Source organism: Schistocerca gregaria, chromosome 1 (assembly GCF_023897955.1).
Source record: "Schistocerca gregaria isolate iqSchGreg1 chromosome 1, iqSchGreg1.2, whole genome shotgun sequence".
NCBI classification, from domain to species: domain Eukaryota; kingdom Metazoa; phylum Arthropoda; class Insecta; order Orthoptera; family Acrididae; genus Schistocerca; species Schistocerca gregaria.
Window position 1 is genome coordinate 215,905,440 of NC_064920.1, and position 21,674 is coordinate 215,927,113.

The 21,674-nt window shown below is 39.7% G+C and overlaps 1 protein-coding gene across 1 annotated transcript in view; it reads right to left on the minus strand.

The window, feature by feature from the left end:
* Positions 1-21,674, minus strand: part of LOC126337082 (RING finger protein 145-like) — a 66,688-nt gene that overhangs the window by 22,613 nt on the left and 22,401 nt on the right. Inside the window, exons 2-3 of the mRNA XM_050001436.1 lie at positions 19,465-19,536; positions 9,587-9,737 (exon numbers count right to left, since the gene is read on the minus strand). Of these exons, the coding sequence (XP_049857393.1) occupies positions 9,587-9,737; positions 19,465-19,531 (218 nt within the window). The 5' untranslated portion in view covers positions 19,532-19,536. The remainder of the gene's footprint in view (positions 1-9,586; positions 9,738-19,464; positions 19,537-21,674) is intronic.

Below are 21,674 nucleotides of genomic sequence, written 5' to 3' on the forward strand. Positions count from 1 at the left end.
GCGTGTGATCATTGCTTGTGCAACCCTCTCGCAGTGTCCGGAGCAAGTATGGTGGGTCTGACACACCGGTGTCAATGTGTTCTTTTTTCCATTTCCAGGAGTGTAGATAGAACTAACAGGGGATATTGAACGCATACAGAGTAGGTCAGCATGAATGGTCAGATGTCTGTTTAACGTGTAGGAAAGTGTCACAGAGATACTGAAGGAACTGAACTGGCAGACTCTTGAAGAAAGATGTAAACTATCCTGAGAATGTCTGTTAACAAAGTTTCAAGAATCGGGTTTAAATGATTACTCTAGGGATAGACTACAACCCCCTTATGTATCACTAACATACAGATCATGAGGATAAGATTAGAATAATTACTGCCTGCACAGAGGCACTCAAACAATCATTCTTCTCACACTCCATATGTGAATGGAACAAGAAGAAAGGCTAATAATTGGTACAATGGGACATGCCCCCTGCCATGCACCTCAGGGTGGTTTGCAGAGTATAGATGTTAATGTAGAAGTTTATAAAGAAAGTGACGGCAAGGTTGTACACAGAAAAAGCACATAAAAGTCTGTGGACTCGCTTCCCATTTTATGGCAGATGATAAATCTCATTATTGAAATACTTAATGTTGATGGTAGTTACAGAGTATATCCTAAAAAAGAGAAGAGATGCAACAGAAAGGTTACTTTACATGTGGGAAGAAGTCAAAATCAAATGAACCTACATTCAATCAGTACGGTAGATGTGAGTGTTCTGATGCCTTCCAAAACAATCTTCATATTAACTATGTCACCAATTCTACAGCATGACATTAAGCTTCTTGATGCCAATAACCTGTAGTGTTTTTACCACATAGTTAGTCACAGGTAGTCCTGTAGACAATAGTAGAATATTTCCAGATGCTGCAGTACACAAAATCAGTCCCCCCCCCCCCCCCACCCCCCCTCCCCTCAAACTTACTCCACTGTGTTACCTTTAACCAAATAAGATATCATCAGAATTCTTTTGGGTGTGGAGATCCTTGATGATGTAAAATATAGTGTTGCTACAGGATGAAGAAAGAGGCAGAAAAAAGGATTAGGGTTTAATGTATCAATGGAAATGACATCATTAGTGAGTACAAGCTCAGATTTAGGAATGTTGGGGAAGAAAATTGGCTGTTTCCTTTTAAAGAAAAAAAAAAACTATCCAACATTTATCTCCTGTAAGTTGGGTAAACCAAGGTTTCTCTTAACCTTTTAACATAAGTAAAGGTTATGTAGAAGGTACAGTCTTTAAGTATTTCATAAATGCCATAATGGGACTTATCTGGTTGCTGGATAGGCGGATGGGGATTTGAATTGCTATCTTCTCCCCCCCTCCCCCTCCCCTCCCCTCCCCTCCACCTACTACACATATATAGAAAGGCAAGCCCAGTTTCTTGCAACTGAAAAGAAAGGAACAAGATTAAAGGAGCACATATAACCTGAATTGAAAGAGATTTAATGAAGATACAAACTTCAATGAAATGACACTACTTAGAAATAAAAAGTATGCTCAGTAACTGGAAATCAAAGAAATTAATTAGGCCTTAACACAACATATTGAAAGAGGCCTTACTGACCTTTGTATAACAACTGAGAGCATATAAATGGAGTGTAGCAAATTGTACACTCAATGGCAATAATAATTAAATAATAACAAACATCAATTTACAGCTAACATGAAGGGAACTGAAAGGTCAGTTAGTGAATACATATATGAGCAAATTAGTTACCACATTACAACACTGAAACAGAAGTTACAAATTTGTACATTATTTGAAACCCAAAAAGTCTGAAATGTACGATGACATTGCATAGCCAGTAATGAATGCCTAAATGTAGTCATTAACTGGCTTAAAATGTAGGCTGAAAAACCTCAACAAAGCTGGTCCAATGAATGAGTCATTAATTTGAATGGTTCAACAGAAATATTTTAGCATTGTAGTCTTTTTATAAAAACCAATTTATTTACCAAGGTCACCATTTTAACACAATTACTAGATTGCTAATTTTGGCAATATGTACTGTCATCTTCAGATCCAGGCTTTGGTAGTTACAGCATATAATGCTCAAACTATTCTGTCACAATAGGACTATACAATATGCTAAGTACAATCCTAATGTGATGGAGATGTTTAAGCATTCTACGGTGTAACTACCAATGCCTGGTTTTACAGGTCTGAAGATAGCAATACATACTGCTAATTTCACAAGGAAACAGGAGTACAAATTTATGGACTGCCTCATGCTCTGAATGAATATGTTACGTTGTACAATTTTATGTTTACAACAAAAACAATATCCGGAATCAAATGTTCATTGTATTTAATCCCTGCAAGAAAAAGATACAGCCAGAAATATTAATTAGCTCTTTTTTAGGAGTGTTTCTGGCTTCCTGGAACAAAATTCAGAAAATTAAATGTATATCAGGATATACACATAGAGATGTAGTGCTAAAGCAACCAAAATGTCACAGTCATCCAAATAATACTAAAATTTTGAAAGAGCCAATTATTAGGTACTTTCTATGGGCTAATATGTGGTACCTGATGAGCCTTGAAAGTAGGAGATAGTGTGTATGGTGGTGTACCGAGCAAACAAGGTAAGATTAAGAAGTCAGGAAAAACTGAATTACAGGAACTGCACCTACAATTTCATGGTAACTTTCATGAAAATTCTTCTATACTAACAAATTAAGAACCCAAACTTAAGATAAACACCCATGAGCCTTTTTGGTCAAACCCTACTCTATTCTTCTCACCAAGGGCGCAACAGTAGGCAAAGAGGTCAACCCAATCAATACCCCACTAATTGTTTTATTAAAACATAATGATGCAATATACCTGGTTGTGGACACTTGTGATACTCGTAAGATACTATTACGTACCAGAAGAAGGCCGGAGAGCTTGGAGGAACAAAGTCTGTGGTTCTATGGAGTGAAGTATCTATCCAACAATATCTTGAGAACATCATACTTGCAAATTCCTTAGGCAGCAGAATCAAGGCAATACACTGTTTTTCTATATGTAGCAGCAGCCACAAACTGAAAGCTTTTCTTTGTGCTTCAAATGAGTATATGAGAACAGACAATGTCACATCTAGATCAGGTACTAGGACTGAAGCAAATAGAAATGACTTAGATGAGGTGTTAATAAGTACAACTGCTTAGGTGGAATATATTAATTTTTGCCTTGTTGAATATGGGGATAGCTATTAACTTGAAAAAGAAAATCAAATTTTGGAAGAAATCAAACATAATATTTTTGGTCTAAGTTATTATGCCAGAAGGCATACCGTCCAACTAAAATAAGATCACTGTCATATGAAATTTAACATAACATTAAACTAAGTTTCAGTTAAAATCCTTTAAACATTGGTGTAACTTATACTGAAACTTCATAGTTACCTGAGGACTTCACAGTGAGGTGCTGTGCAAGTTGTGGAAAACCATGCTATATATCATGACTGAAGGAAAGAAGGTTATAGTTTAATGTTCTGTCAAAAGTGTGGAATATGAGATGTGATAAAAAAGTAATTGGGAATGTTTGCTTTTCTAAAATAACACACACACACACACACACACGAGAGTGCTCAGTCTCTGGCAACTGAAGCAAAACTTCAAGCAGCAGCACCAGTACATGATGTGAGTGGCGACTGGATGAGGGTTAGGAGGAGGCTAGAGTGGGCAGGGGGAGGGATAGTAGGGTGGTGGTGGGAGACAGTGAAATGCTGCTGGAGGACACACAGGGATGAGGTGGAGCTATGGGTAGTTTGGAAGTTAGACAGATGGCATGGGAGGGGTGGGGGTGGGGGTGTGGAGCTGAAAAGAATAGAAGAAATAGACACTGTGCAATGGTGGAATGAGGGCTTTCTAGTGCTGGAATGGGAACAGGGAAGGGGCTGGATCGGTGAGGACACTGAATAACAAAGGTTGAGGCCAGGAGAGATGGCACAGGCTGTGAAGCAGTTATTAAAATGAAGGGGAATCATGTTGGACAGCATGCTCAGCAAAAGAGTGGTCTACTTGTTTCTTGGCCACAGCTTGTTGGAGGCCATTCATGTGGACGGGAAGTTTGTTAGTTGTCATGCCCACATAGAATGCACACAGTGGTTGCATCTGAGCTTGTAGATTACATGACGCATTTCACAGGTACCCCTACCTTTGATGGAACAGGTGATGTTTGTGGCCAGACTGGAGTAGGTGATGGTGAGAGGATGTGTGGGATATGATCCATGAGGTAAGGGATTGGGAGCAGGGGTTGTGTAGGGATGGACGAGTGTATTATGTAGGTTTGGTGGACAGTCGTATATCACTGTGGGAGGGGTGGGAAGGATAGTGGGCAGGACATTTTTCATTTCAGGGCATGATGAGAGGAAGTCCAAACCCTGGTGCAGAACATAATTCAGTTGCTCCAGTCCTGGGTGGTACTGAGTTATGAGGGGAATGCTGTTCTCAGCCACGTATGTAATACCTCTTTGGAGCAGGGTGTTTTCCCCGATAGACTGAAATATGCCATTGTAAAACCATTGCATAAAAAGGGGGGTACGTCAGATGTCAACAACTATCGCCCAATCTCTCTTCTGACAGCTCTATCAAAAATTTTTGAGAAGTATTGTATTCAAGAGTAGCCTCCCATATATGTAAAAATAGAGTACTAACAAAATGTCAGTTTGGTTTTCAGAAAGGCTTTTCAACAGAAAATGCTATATATGCTTTCACTGATCAAATATTAAATGCTCTGAATAACCGGACATCACCCATTGGTATTTTTTGTGGTCTCTCAAAGGCCTTTGACTGTGTAAATCATGGAATTCTTTTAGATAAGCTAAATCATTATGGTTTGAGGAGGGCAGCGCACAAATGGTTTAATTCATACTTAACTGGAAGAATGCAGAAAGTTGAAATAAGTGGTTCATGTAATGTTAATACATCAGCTGATTCCTCAAACTGGGGGGGGGGGGGGGGGGGGGGGAAGGGGGGGGGGGGCCTATCAAGCACAGGGTCCCACAGGGTTCGGTCTTAGGTCCTTTACTGTTCTTGATATACATTAATGACTTACCATTCCATATTGATGAAGATGCAAAGTTAGTTCTTTTTGCTGATGATACGAGTATAGTAATAACATCCAAAAACCAAGAACTAAGTGATGTAGTTGTAAATGATGTTTTTCACAAAATTATTAAGTGGTTCTCAGCAAACGGACTCTCTTTAAATTTTGATAAAACACAGTATATACAGTTCCGTACAGTAAATGGCACAACTCCAGTAATAAATATAGACTTTGAACAGAAGTCTGCAGCTAAGGTAGAATTATCAAAATTTTTAGGTGTGTCCATTGATGAGAGGTTAAACTGGAAGCAACACATTCATGGTCTGCTGAAATGTCTGAGTTCGGCTACGTATGCTATTAGGGTTATTGCAAATTTTGGTGATAAGAATCTCAGTAAATTAGCTTACTATGCCTACTTTCATTTACTGCTTTCGTATGGTATCATATTCTGGGGTAATTCATCGTTGAGTAGAAAAGTATTCATTGCTCAAAAACGTCTAATCAGAATAATTGCTGGAGCCCACCCACGGTCATCTTGCAGACATCTATTTAAGGATCTAGGGATCCTCACAGTATATATATATTCACTTATGAAATTTGTTGTTAATAATCCAGCCCAGTTCAAAAGTAATAGCAGTGTGCATAGCTATAACACCAGGAGAAAGGATGATCTTCACTATGCAGGGCTAAATCTGACTTTGGCACAGAAGGGGGTAAATTATGCTGCCACAAAAGTCTTTAGTCACCTACCAAACAGCATCAAAAGCCTGACAGATAGTCAACCAAAATTTAAAAATAAATTAAAAGAATTTCTAGATGACAACTCCTTCTACTCATTGGCTGAATTTTTAGATATAAATTAAGGGAGGGAAAAAAACTAACTTAAGCATTAGTGTCATGCAATATTTTGTGTAATGTAATATCTTGTACAGACATCTTTCATTAACCTGACACGTTCCACATCATTACGAAGTGTCGTATTCATGATCTATGGAACAAGTATTAATCTAATCTAATCCAGACAGTGAGACTTTGGGAGATGGTGGGAGATAAGGCATGGGAGATTTGTTTTTGTACAACGTTGGGAGGATAATTATGGTCCCTGATAGATTCAGTGGGACCCTCGGTATATTTCGAGAGGGACCATTTGTCACTGCAGATGCAATGACCATGGGTAGTTAGGCTGTATGGGATGGACTTCTTGGTATAGAACAGGTGGCAGTTGTCGAAGTGGAGGAATTTCTGGTGGTTAGTAGGCCTGATATGGACAGAGGTACTGAGTAGCCATCTTTGAGGTGGAGGTCAACATCTACGAAGGAGGCTTGTTGGGCAGAGTAGGGCCAGGCGAAGCAAATGGGGGAGAAACTGTAGAGGTTCTGGAGGAATATGGATAGGGTGTCCTCACCATCGATCCAGATTGCAAAAATGTCATCAATGAATCTGAACCAGATGAGGGGTTTAGGATTATGGGTGTTTAGGAAGGATTCCACTAGGTGGCCCATGAATAGGTTGACATAGGATGATCCCATGTGGATGCTCATAGCTGTAACCCGAATTTGTTTGTATGTAATGCCTTCAAAGGAGAAGTAATTGTGGGTGAGTATATAGTTGATCATGGGGAGTAAGAATGAGGTTGTTGGTTTGGAATCCATCAGGTGTTAGGAAAGGTAGTGTTCAATAGTGGTAAGGCCATGGGCATTAGGGATGTTAGTGTAAAGGGAGGCCGCATAAATAGTGACGAGCAGGGCATCATGTGGTACAGGGATAGGAATTGTGGAGAGTTGGTGGAGGAAATGATTGGTATATTTTATATAGGAGGGTAGGTTCCAGATAACAGGTTGAAATTGTTGATCTACAAGAGCAGAGATTCTCTCAGTGGGGGTGCAGCAATCGACCACAATGGGGTCTCCTGGATGGTCGGTTTTATGGACTTAGGAGGAATGTAGAAGGTTGGAGTAAGGGGAGTAGTGGAGGTGAGCAGAGGGATGGACTCTACGGACAGGTTTTGGAATGGGTCTAGGGATTTGAGGAGTGACTGGAGATCCTACTGGATTTCTGGAATGGGGTCACTGTGACAAGGTCTGTAACTGGATGTATCTGACAGGTGGTAGAGTCCTTCTTCCAGGTAATCCTTGTAGTTCGAAACAACAGTGGTGGAGCCTTTGTTCGCAGGTGCGATTATCAGGTTTGGGATCAGTTTTTAGATGGTGTACTGCAGTTCTTCCTGTGGGTGTAAGGTTAGTTTGTATGTTGAATAATTTGGGGAATGATGGTCAGGGAAAGCTCAAGGTTAAGAAATTCTGGAAAGTTAACAGGGAGTGATTTGGGGGCAACAGGGTTGGATCACAGTTGGATGTAGGAGTGAACTGAGTTAGGCAGTGTCCAATATTGGTCTTTAGTCGAGTCTGATTGGTAGGGTTGGTGCCGAAAAAGTGTTTCCACTATAGGGATTGGGAGAAGGAGAGAAGGTCTTTAACAAATTGTGCATGGTTGAATATGTGAGTGGGGCAAAAGGCGAAGCCTTTGGGAAAGACTGATATTTCTGTGGGGCTAAGTCTTCTGGAGGAAAGGTTCATGACTGTGTTTCAGCTCTGTTTTGGTTCTGGATTCTGTGTGGTAGTGTAAGGGTGTTTTGGAGGGTAGGGTAAATTTAGTAGGTCTGTGAGATAGGATTTCTCAGCTATCTGCCTATCTGCAGATCAGCATCTCTGCTATATGGTGAGTAACAACCTTCCTTTTCATAATATTGTCACTTTTCATTTTGGTGTTCAGGACTTCTGTGATTCTGTTTCTATCACATGAGTGGTGGGAAAACTACATCCTTTCACGATTCTCTTCAGCCTCGGGAACAGAGAGAGGTCGTGGGAGGCCATGTCTGGTGAATAAGATGGCTGAGATAAAGTAATGGAGTTGCTTCCTGCAAAAAAAAAAAAAAAAAAAAACATTGAGGTGCATACAGGAGCATTATCATGATGCAATTTTCACAAGTGGTTTTACCATAATTCTGGTTGCTTTCATTAGATTGCTTCATGCGAACAGCTCATTACTAGCACATAGTATTCCTTACTGACCGTACAACAATAAGGCAGGAACTCACGATGCACTATCCCATCCTATTGTAATGGAAGAAAACAGTGAGAAGAATCTTCCCATGTGATCAAAACTTGTCAAATTTTTTTCAGTCTTGGCTCTTCAGGCAGATCTGCTGGGATGATTAGGCCTTGGTTTCAACATCATACCAACACACCCATGTTTCATCACACATTATAGCCTTCTTTAGAAGTTCTGGATTGTTGTCGACTTCATTCAACAATTCCTGAACGATGTCTATTTGAAGTCATTTTTGATTGAAATTCATCAATTTTGAAAAAAACTTTCCTGTTACACATTTCATGCTCAAAACAGATGAGAAAATAGCTTGGCATACACCGAAGGATATGGTGACTTTATCAGCAATCTCTCTGATGGTGATCCTGTGATTCGACAGTACCATGAACTATTCTCCTTACTTCTTCCACATTGTCATCAGTAACTGATGTACTAGGGTGTTCAGGATGGTCGTCATCTTCAAGAGCTTCTCAACCCTCTTTGAAATGTTTATACCACTCACAAACACTTGCCTTACTCATAGTAGATTACCAAAAGCCATAGTCAACATTTCCAATGTGGTGCCACATTTTCTTGCGTTTATCAAGCAAAATTTAATGCAGAACCCTTGACCCATCTTTTTTGAAAGTAAAAATTCATCGAGCTCTCAAAAACACATGTAACCATGTTGACTATCAACAATAAACTAAATATTCAGAACAGCTCAATATGAAAACATGCATCAAGGACATATGTACCAACAAGATAAAATTGAAAATCGAATGTATAAAGCCCACAAAATTAAAAAAAATCCCTTTAATTTTTTATGACACTTCGTATAATCACTGAGGAATGTGAGATACCTTCTATGAACATAAAAGATTACCTCTCTCATGTAAGACCTAAGAGAAGACTTTTTCTTGGATACAGATGTGTTGATAGTTGTTCTGGAGGCATGTCTACTGCCGTGTCAGATAAGCATTAGTCAAACTGTGATTCAAACTACTGCCTTTACAAGTATCGTGAACATCTTGAAAGAAGATTTATGCAACTGTAGGAGCAAAGCCATTGTTTGAGGATTTAAAAAATTCATTTATTTTAGGTTTCAGATTTTCAGGACACTGGTTTCAGAGGAAGACAGTGACATGCTTCCTCCAATAGGAAAGGAAGGAAGACTAGGGTTCACTGACCCCTCAATAATGAGGTCACTAGAGGTGGAGTGCAGGCTGAGATAGGATAAAGATGGGAAATACAACAAGTTGTGTCCTATTTTAAAAGACAAAAATGTGCTCACTTAAGGTCTTAGTCCACTGAGATGCCACTCTTTTATCAAAGTAATGTCATGCACGAATGTATTAGCACATTATTAATATATTGTTTCAAAATAAAATACCTTCCATAATATAAACAATGGAAATATACATTACCTAAGAGCATGTATGATAGTTGACAATGACATAAACCCCGCTGCTACTGGCACTACAATTCCAACATACAGCAGTGAAATGACTGTGACAACAGGTAAACCATAGCTGCGAGCTGCCAGTGGAAACATCAGAAGTACTGCCAACATGCAACCTGAATGCAAATGGAAATTTACAGTTATCCAAACTTTAAAATTAACACTACATCCATAAAAAATTACCATAACTGTAGGCTTAGTAAAGAAAAAGGAAAGTCATATTTCATCTTGTGTATGAAATTACAAGGCTCAAATAATGTGTGATAGGGAACATTCTAAAATTTCTTGATTTTTCAAGAAAATTTTCCATGATTTCCTTCCTTCCTCCAGCTTGTCCTGTACTATTTCCAACAAAATGCTCTTCTGTACCTGCATCTACATTATGTAGACATCACCCAATTCATTTTCCACACCACTTTTTCATTATGCTCTAGATACACTATTTCTATTTAGTTCATTGCTGGGGACTGATGAACTCAGAAGTTAAGTCCCTTAGTGCTCAGAGCCATTTGAACAATTTTTTTCATTGCCAATACTTCATGTTTTGTTTCTTTCTAAATATTTATACTTAGTAGCCTTGCTAGCAAAAAATGAAATCCAACATTAGGAATCCTCGAGAAAAGAATTTGAGGCACTCACACCATGTCAGTCATTTTATACACTGTTTTTTTTCATTGGTGTTTGTTTCTTCTGAAAACCAATGATAATATTCTTTTCCCACAGTTTCACTAAAACAGTCCAAATTCTATATCACCAATTATGGCAATGTGGCAAAGCCATTATTTTGTCATTGTCAAACATTAAACTAATCCCTCAAAAATACTTTCATTTGTATGACATGAATGTTACTTAACACAGTCTTTAGTTCAGTGGATAGTTAAATTTTTTGTTTATTATTTGTAACTATAGTAAAAAGTCTGTAGCAGTCTTGGTTCAACAGGCAGTTATTAGCTATATCTTTGAAAGCACAACTACTTCATTCTTTGATGAATTCCTTATTGCTTTTATTTTTTGTTCCACATTGGAAAATACCATAGGCAAAGTAAATAAAGTAACAATATGCATTTGCAGAAGTTACTATCCTTCACAGTTCATGGCTTGTTACGGTCACTCACTACCGTAATTGGATCACAATAGCATTTACTTGTCATTTTGAGAATATAAAAAGCCATCTCCTGGAGTTTGCACATAGATATAGATATAGTTTACAATGAAACACAGATTTCATGTTTGGTTACTTAACAACAACTTTTGTATACTATTTGGTTCATTTCAGTTTGTTTCAAAGATAACCTCAGCTATGAATCTAATAGGGCTTTTACGAACGATGTAGTTGTACCCATGGTCTAGGGGTAGCGTCTTTGATTCATAATCAAAACGTCTTCGGTCCCGGGTTTGATCCCCGCCACTGCCTAAATTTTGATAAATAATCAGCATTGGCGGCCGAAGACTTCCGGCATAAGAAGTCAGTCTCATTCTGCCAACGGCCTTGTCAAAGAGAGCGGAGGAGTGGATAGAGGTTGAGGGCACTCTCTTGTCCTAGGGGTGGGAAATTGCCCCTAAAGGTGGAAGAATCAGCAATGATCAATGACATGAGGATGCAGGCAGAAGGCAATGGAAACCACTGCATTAAAGACACGTAACGTGTATCCACAGGACATGTGGCCTGTAGTTGAAGAAGTGTCATGATGATCTCTCCATTGGCAAAAAATTCCGGAATAGTCCCCCATTCGGATCTTCGGGAGAGGACTGCCAAGGGGGAGGTTACCATGGGAAAAAGATTGAATAATCAACGAAAGGATAATGTTTTACGAGTCAGGGCGTGGAATGTCAGAAGCTTGAACGTGGTAGGGAAACTAGAAAATCTGAAAAGGGAAATGCAAAGGCTCAATCTAGATATTGTAGGGGTCAGTGAAGTGAAGTGGAAGGAAGACAAGGATTTCTGGTCAGCTGAGTATCGGGTAATATCAACAGCAGCAGAAAATGGTATAACAGATGTAGGATTCGTTATGAATAGGAAGGTAGCGCAGAGGGTGTGTTACTGTGAACAGTTCAGTGACCGGGTTGTTCTAATCAGAATCGACAGCAGACCAACACCGACAATGATAGTTCAGGTATACATGCCGACGTCGCAAGCTGAAGATGAACAGATAGAGAAAGTGTATGAGGATATTGAAAGGGTAATGCAGTATGTAAAGGGGGATGAAAATCTAATAGTCATGGGCCACTGGAATGCAGCTGTAGGGGAAGGAGTAGAAGAAAAGGTTACAGGAGAATATGGGCTTGGGACAAGGAATGAAAGAGGAGAAAGACTAATTGAGTTCTGTAACAAGTTTCAGCTAGTAATAGCGAATACCCTGTTCAAGAATCACAAGAGGAGGAGGTATACTTGGAAAAGGCTGGGAGATACGGGAAGATTTCAATTAGATTACACCATGGTCAGACAGAGATTCCGAAATCAGATACTGGATTGTAAGGCGTACCCAGGAGCAGATATAGACTCAGATCACAATATGGTAGTGATGAAGAGTAGGCTGAAGTTCAAGACATTAGTCAGGAAGAATCAATACGCTAAGAAGTGGGATACGGAAGTTCTAAGGAATGACTAGATACGTTTGAAGTTCTCTAACACTATAGATACAGCAATAAGGAATAGCGCAGCAGGCAATACAGTTGAAGAGGAATGGACGTCTCTAAAAAGGGCCATCACAGAAGTTGGGAAGGAAAACATAGGTACAAAGAAGGTAGCTGCGAAGAAACCATGGGTAACAGAAGAAATACTTCAGTTGATTGATGAAAGGAGGAAGTACAAACATGTTCTGGGAAAATCAGGAATACAGAAATACAAGTCGCTGAGGAATGAAATAAATAGGAAGTGCACGGAAGCTAAGATGAAATGGCTGCAGGAAAAATGTGAAGACATCAAAAAAGATATGATTGTCGGAAGGACAGACTCAGCATACAGGAAAGTCAAAACAACCTTTGGTGACATTAAAAGCAGCGGTGGTAACATTAAGAGTGCAATGGGAATTCCACTGTTAAATGCAGAGGAGAGAGCAGATAGGTGGAAAGAATACAATGAAAGCCTCTATGAGGGTGAAGATTTGTCTGATGTGATAGAAGAAGAAACAGGAGTCGATTTAGAAGAGATAGGGGATCCAGTATTAGAATCGGAATTTAAAAGAGCTTTGGAGGACTTACGGTCAAATAAGGCAGAAGGGATAGATAACATTCCATCAGAATTTCTAAAATCATTAGGGGAAGTGGCAACAAAATGACTATTCACGTTGGTGTGTAGGATATATGAGTCTGGCGACATACCATCTGACTTTCGAAAAAGCATCATCCACACAATTCCGAAGACGGCAAGAGCTGACAAGTGCGAGAATTATCGCACAATCAGCTTAACAGCTCCTGCATCGAAGCTGCTTACAAGAACAATATACAGAAGAATGGAAAAGAAAATTGAGAATGTGCTAGGTGACGATCAGTTTGGCTTTAGGAAAAGTAAAGGCACAAGAGAGGCAATTCTGACGTTACGGCTAATAATGGAAGCAAGGCTAAAGAAAAATCAAGACACTTTCATAGGATTTGTCGAACTGGAAAAAGTGTTCGACAATATAAAATGGTGCAAGCTGTTCAGGATTCTGAAAAAAGTAGGGGTAAGCTATAGGGAGAGATGGGTCATATACAATATGTACAACAACCAAGAGGGAATAATAAAAGTGGATGATCAAGAACGAAGTGTTTGTATTAAGAAGGGAGTAAGACAAGGCTGTAGCCTTTCACCCCTACTCTTCAATCTGTACATCGAGGAAGCAATGATGGAAAAAAAAGAAAGGGTTAGGAGTGGAATTAAAATACAAGGTGAAAGGATATCAATGATACGATTCACTGATGACATTGCTATCCTGAGTGAAAGTGAAGAAGACTTAAATGATCTGCTGAACAGAATGAACAATCTAATGAGTACACAGTATGGTTTGAGAGTAAATCGCAGAAAGACGAAGGTAATGAGAAGTAATAGAAATGAGAACAGCGAGAAACTTAACATCAGGATTGATGGTCACGAAGTCAATGAAGTTAAGGAATTCTGCTACCTAGGCAGTAAAATAACCAATGACGGACGGGGCAAGGAGGACATCAAAAGCAGACTCGCTATGGCAAAAAAGGCATTTCTGGCCAAGAGAAGTCTACTAATATCAAATACCGGCCTTAATTTGAGGAAGAAATTTCTGAGGATGTAGTGAAACATGGACTGTGGGAAAAACGGAACAGAAGAGAACTGAAGCATTTGAGATGTGGTGCTATAGACGAATGTTGAAAATTAGGTGGACTGATAAGGTAAGGAATGAGGAGGTTCTACGCAGAATCGGAGAGGAAAGGAATATGTGGAAAACACTGATAAGGAGAAGGGACAGGATGATAGGACATCTGCTAAGACATGAGGGAATGACTTCCATGGTACTAGAGGGAGCTGTAGAGGGCAAAAACTGTAGAGGAAGACAGAGATTGTAATACATCAAGCAAATAATTGAGGACGTAGGTTGTAAGTGCTACTCTGAGATGAAGAGGTTAGCACAGGAAAGGAATTCGTGGCGGGCCGCATCAAACCAGTCAGTAGACTGGACAGGATTTCAACTAAGTTGTGATATACAGAATGCTAAATTAAGTACCCTTGTTTCTGATGTGAGGTGAAGAACTGCCTCTGGCACACAACCAAAACTAGTTAATCACAAATATGTCTGAAGTGGTTCCAGTCAGATTACAAGAACACAATTACAGCAACTTTATATAATCTTCTTTTGATCTGAATTAAATTGTCTTCGTTTTGTGGAAAAAAATCATTATTGTACCAGAACTGATAAAGAAAAGCTGTGATTCCAAACTCTTACTACAGCATGACAGAAGAGGCATTACAAGGCATGTTCAGAATCTAAGTGTACTGTGACCACAATGAGCTGCAGTTTTTTTGTTTTTGAGGGCTGGTAACGCTGAGAGGTAGAGAGTGATAACCTGAACAGAGGAAGCATCACAGAAACATGGCAGTATGTAAACTCATGTTGCAGTCTTTAGTTGTGTGAAAGATGTCGGAAAGAAATCCTGCCACGTGCAAGCCACTTGATGTGACCTGACCTGTTTTCTACTTGCAGAAGGTATAATGCCTACCAAAATTTTTCTGTTAATCAAAACAGTTTACAGAGAGGATGTTATGATCAGAATGAGTGTGTTTAGGTGGTTTAGGAAGCTTAGTCAAGGCAGAACAAATGTTTATGACAAAAAGAGGAATAGGAGACATTTCATTTTGACTAATGGTGCAAAAATCAAGGAGACTGTTCATGTAGACCACCAAGAGACAGTGGGTGAAATTTCTGCAATGTTTCTACAAGTCTTACACAGGACACTCACAGAAACACTGGGACACAGGAACTGTACACAAATCCCAAAACAGCTGACAGAGCAGCAATAAGAAAAATCAGGCCAATAGTGCCTGCGAGTTCCTTGAGTCACCTGAAATGGAAGGCGAGAATTTTCTGAACTCTACTGTGACTAGAGATGAAACATTGGTAGCTAATTGCACACCTGGGAACAAAAGACAGTTGTCACATGCTTTGAATCAATTCCTCATTTGCCAAAAATTCAAAACCACCATTTTGGGCAGAAAATCATGGCCTCATTGCTTTAGGGCTGAAAAGGCATCATTTTGCTCGAATTTCTACCTCAGTGGGAGGCCATTAACACACAGTGAAATTGTGAGACCCTAAATTAACTCAAAAGGAACTTTCAAAACAAAAGGAGGGGAATGCTGATGAGAGGAGGGTGCTTGATGCACAACCCCCTTCCTCACACAGCTTAGCCACCAAGGTACTCTTGGACTCATTTGGTTGGGACATTTTAAACCATCATCCATATTCCCCTAACTTAGCACCTGTAGATTATCATCTTTCACCTCCCTGAAGGCTCATAGGAGTGGAATTAAATTTTGAAGCAATGAGTAGGTGCCGAATGAGGTTCTGAAGTGAGGGAAGGAGCTGGTGGGAGAGTTCTTCAAGGAGGGCATATTGAAACTTGTGTTCCAGTACACCACATGCATTGAACACGATGGCAATTAGCCAATAAGTATATGAACAATATTCTGTAATTTTTTCAACTACACTTTTTCTAAAAAAAAAAAGATATGTAAAAATATAGCACACTTACTTTCTGCCATAACTCATATATAAAATGTGATTTTAAACTTGCTACCACTGTGTCACAAAAAGTTGGTTATATTAAATTTTTTTATGAACATTAGCATTCATTTTACTATCACTCAAATGTCAAAATTAATGGTCCAAGCCCAAATCGCGCAGTACATCAACAAATTATGACACAACTTCTGTCAATTTCACTATCACCAAAACCCACTTAAATGAATATTATTTGTACCTTTTTGCAGGTATCTGTCATATCCCTACAAGTATATGTGTGAATCTTTTTATACTGTTGTGCACAACTCCATCCCTGTCCCCCTCTCCCCTCACACACACACACACACACACACACACACACACACACACACACACACACACACACACACACCACATCCCAGTGGTAGCACTATTTGCACCACTGTATGTGGCACATACATGAGTTTTTGTGTTCAGAAGCAGCACAATTATGAAAACTTAGTCCTACCTGCTTCCAACAGGTTAGCCTAGCTTTGTAACTGAGTTGCAATGGAAGTCATCTGAGAATGGTCTGCGACATTCCGTTTTCACAGAGCACCTTCGAGCTTGTATGTCCCTATCACAGTTAATGCATTACATATACTGCAGTGATGATTTGGTTTAGTTTAGTGGTTACTTGAGATTCACAGTTTACAATAATATTATTAATAATGGACATGGAAACATATAACTTCTGTGAAATTTCTCTTATACACTGTCTAAACTTCAGAACTTCCACAATTATAAATTATTTCCATTACTCACTGTGACAGAGCAAATATGTATGATATAACACACTGTCTCTTCTTTCATATGAAGAAGCATAGGCTGAAGTTATACTAGTTATTGCCATTATATAACAAAGATGATGTAACTTACCAAACGAAAGCACTGGCATGTTGATAGACACACAAACAAACATACAGTGTGTATGTTTGTGTGCCTATCAACATGCCAGCGCTTTCGTTTGGTAAGTTACATCATCTTTGTTTTTAGATATATTTTTCCCACGTGGAATGCTTCCTCAGAGACACACTCACAACAACATATTACCAAATACTTTCTGTTTTACCAATCCAAAGATTCAACTGCACTAGCATAACAAAGATATAAAAACTCATCTAACAAATATATGACGATACACTTTGTATTTTTCTTTGTAATGTTAACATTTGCTCAAAAGAAAAATATAAAAGTGAGTACTGATTTCAAATACATTTAATCTTCTGCATTCTAAGGTTGTCATACAGCATCTTGAGTGGGACACTTTTCCATGGTCTGGTTAGTAGATCAGCTAACTGGTTAGACCCACCTATGCATTGTTTGGCCACAAATCAACCCTAGAAGCAAACACCCATCTTCTGCAATTTTCTTCAGTGACAATATTATGAAAGGAAAGTTGCCTCACACACACACACACCTGCAGACTGAAAAGATAAGGCATGGGAGATTTGTTTTTGTAAAAGATTGGGAAGATAATTACAGTCTGTGGAGGCTTCAGTGAGACTCTCTTTCCAGTCTCCCAACACCTACCGAATTCCCACCATCCGGTCACAGAGGAGCATTCCCCTTGTAGCTCAGTACCACCCAGGACTGGAGCAACTGAACAACATTCTCTGCCAGGGTTTCAACTACCTCTCATTGTGTCATGAAATGAGAAATGTCCTGTCCACCATCCTTCCCACCCCTCCCACAGTGGTATATCACCATCCACCAAACCTACACAATATACTTGTCCATCCCTACAGAACCCCTGCTCCCAACCCCTTACCTCATGGCTCATACCCCTGTAATAGATGTAGATGCAAGACCTGTCTCATATGTTCCCCCACCATCACCTACTCCAGTCCAATCACAAACATCACCTGTTCCAGCAAAGGCAGGGCTACCTGTGAAACAAATCATGAGATCTACAAGCTAAACTGCAACCACTGTGCTGCATCCTATGTGTGCGTGACTACCAACAAGCTGTCTGTCCGCATGAATGGCCACTGACAAACAGTGGCCAAGAAACAAGTTGACCACCTTGCTGCTGAGCATGCTACTCAACACAATATCCTTCATGTCAATGACTGCTTCACAGCCTGTGCCATATGGATCCCTCCCAAGAACACCAGTTTTTCTGAGTTGTACAGGGGGAACTTTCCCTGCAATACATCCTAACATTCCTGTAAGCCTCCTGGCCTCAACCTTCGTTAATCATTGTCCTCACCCATGCAGCCTCTTCCCTGTTCCCGTTCTAGCACTACACAGCCCTCATTCCACCATCACACCCAGTCTTTTTACTTCTCTTCTTTTTCACTGCCCTTCCCCCCCCCCCCCCCCCTCCCCACCTCTCCCCTGCCCTCTGTCTAGCCTGCAGAACTTCACTATTTGCCACCCCTACCCTACCATCCCTCCCCCTACCCTCCCCAGCCTCCTCCTTACCCCCACCCAGTTGCCATTCCCATCATGCACTGGTGCTGCTGCTCACAGTGTTGCTACAATTGCCTGAGACTGCAGTCATGGGTGTGATGGTGAGTGCAACTTCAAAATTAAGTAACACTAATGTGCAGATTGAATACAACTTCAGCCTTGAATTTTACATTGTGACTTAGTAGAACCTTGTTTCGAGATGGAATTGAGACCCAAAGCCATCTCTGATATGTACGTGACCACCCGGATGCCCAAGCACAGGCTTTCTATCAAACTTTGAACAGAAATTCTTGTTCACATGTGCACAACATTCTGTTTCAAAGATTCTCAGGTGATTCAGATTATCTACTGTTTGTCCATGCCACAATCCATAAAGGAGTTTGTTTTCAATAGAGGACTTCCCAGAGTGATTCAGGAGGTATGTAGCAATACCGTACACTTCTGCCCACAGTTCTTTTGACAGTTTTACTAGGGTTCAACATAGAATGCACACACCCCACAATTGTGTGGTTTTCTCTTTTTGCAACACTATTTTGCTGTGGTGTGTATACTGGAGTAACTTACCTTCTTTTCAATTTAACAGTATTCGGTCAAGTGTCTAGGAACTTTTGGGTACATAGCATATCTAATTATGTACTCTGCATTTAAAAAGACAGTTTTCAGAAAATATTTTTTTGGTGGGAGGCACAATATTTTTATTCTTGACTGTACAGGTGAAAAGCAAGCCTCCATTGTAGTTTTCTCAATGAAATGAAATGTCGTGTGACGAGGGCCTCCCATCGGGTAGATCGCTAGTCTGGTGCAAGTCTTTCGATTTGACGCAACTTCGGCAACTTGAGTGTCGATGGAGATGAAATGATGATGATTAGGACAACACAACACCCAGTCCCAGAGCGGAGAAAATCTCCGACCCAGGCGGGAATTGAACCTGGGCCCTTAGGATTGACAGTCTGTCGCACTGACCACACAGCTACTGGGGGCGGACAGTTTTCTCAATAGTTATTGTATTGTCAAGATACTCAATTAACACATGCTTATCTTGATGTTTGTTCAGACGTTTACAAATTTGGCAGGTGTATATGCTGTAAAATTATTTCTATTTTCTTCTTTATATATTCCATATTTATCAATTATCAAACATGATATTTTACATGTAATTTATATAATGGTGAGGGAAAGTTACAGTCAGTGTTCATAACAACTAAAAAATTGAGCATACCTGCAGTAGCATGTCTATTTTCTAGTGGGTGTAAGGCAGCACGATATCTGTGCGGATTTCCTACCATGGTGTCTGAAATGGAAACAGAAAAATCACTGATAATAACTCCATAACTTTAAACAATTTTGTTGTTAACAATAACAGTAAAATGTTATTGATGTTTTAGGTAATAAAGTAAATTCACTCAAAAAGAAGGTTCGCTACAGTAATATGAGAATTTTAATTTTCAAAAGTGAGATGACTGTCTGACAATGCATACAGTTGTAAAATTAGGAGACATCTCTTGCTCTTTGTTTTCCTACTATCTTAACAGGAATTAGTATTTAATTAAAGTTTATCTGAAGTCAACATTAAATACAATTCCAGTCACAGTATATTTGTTGCAATTAGAACCAGTATTTCATTCATACTGAAATTATGACTGTTGAAAAAATAGAGAAAAATAACAAAGGCACCTGCAGCATAAAATGGAAAGGAGGTGTAAAAATTGAAAGCAAATTATAATATTATGAAACCTCTAGCAGTATGGATCAATACAACGAACAGTAACTGATCATAACGTGTTTCAGAAGAGAAGAGAGATGAAAGGGAAAGACAGGGGGAGGAGTAGTAGGAGCCCATTATTGGAGGAACTTCAAAACACCATTACAGAAATGAGAGAACATGTTACACTGTGTCTGAAGCACGCGCACACACACACACACACACACACACACACACACACACACACACACACAGAGGCGCGTGCATGCATGTGTGACCACTTTCTCTGGCCACTGTGGCAATGTGTGTGTGTGTGTGTGTGTGTGTGTGTGTGTGTGTGTGTGTGTGTGTGTGTGTATGTCTGAATGTGTGTGCATGTGTGTTTCCTAATTTAGAAGAAAACCTTCAGGCTGAAAGCTCAGATGTATATCAGTCTTTTTGTTGTGCTTCTAATTTAGAAGAAAACCTTCTGGCTGAAAGCTCAGATGTATATCAGTCTTTTTGTTGTGCTTGTCTGTGACTCGGGGTCTGCTCTATATGGTGTGTAGCAATCTACACTTTTCATAATATTGTTGTTATTCCACCCTGGATTTTCCATTGCTATACTAGTGATAGCAACAGATAATTCTGAGCATCGACCATCACTACATGTAATCAGTATTACAGCATCCCCATGAAGTCATTTATGGAAACAATTGTTGGGTGGAGCTTGGACCGCAGCTGCTCCTGACTGCAAGCTCAATTTGCAGAGGAGTATGAGCTGATATTAAACTTCCTGACAAATTAAACTGTGTGCTGGGCTGGCACTCAAACATGGAACCTCTGCCTTTCACAGACAAGTGCTCTACAAACATTCCTGGCTTGAATCCCAGTCTGGCACACAGTTTTAATTTGCCAGGAAGTCTCATAACAGTGCACATTCCACTGTAGTGTGAAAAATTCATTCTGGACATATGCCCCTGGCTGTGGCTAAGCCATGTCTCTGCAATGTCCTGTCTTCCAGGAATGCTAGTCCTGCTGGTTTCATGCAACTTAGAAATTAGTCATCTTAGATTTAAAAATCTAGTCAGTTGCTGTGCTTCATTTCTGACTGTTTCACTATTAGGCATAAGAATAATATGAATATAAACATGACACGATACGTATATTCTTCCGCGTTTGCTGTTGTCTCACTCTAGTTTCGTAGTTTATTAGGCAGGCAGGATTTAAATGAGATAGCAGCAAACATGAAACAATACATGGTAAAATGTTTATATTCGTATTATTCTTATGGTGCACTGCATGTGGCTCACAACTCATAAAAGTTCCTATTAGCAACCATCTTTTCTCACACGTAGGAAAAAATTCAGAACGTAGAATTGGCCATATTGACAAACGTCCCAAACAGTCTTGGCAGTCGGATTTTCGTAGTACATTGAAATTCTGCTACATTCGAAGATGAACAATACGGAATTTGTATTTACTTCGTTGGATAATGTATGAAAATGCAGTGGTTGAAACTCGAGGCAGAGAAAAAAAAGCTGGTCTTGCCCCCCCCCCCCCCCCCCCACTTCTCTCTCTCTCTCTCTTTTTTTTTTTTTAATACTGACGCAGAGGTTTTGGCGCCAGTATTTATCTTTGTGCCTACAAAGCATGCCTGTGTAGCGCAACCTATATTCGACAGCAGGAGTTAGTTGTGGCGGCACCTACCAACATTTTTCAGAACTTCCGCTTGCTTTGCACTCGAT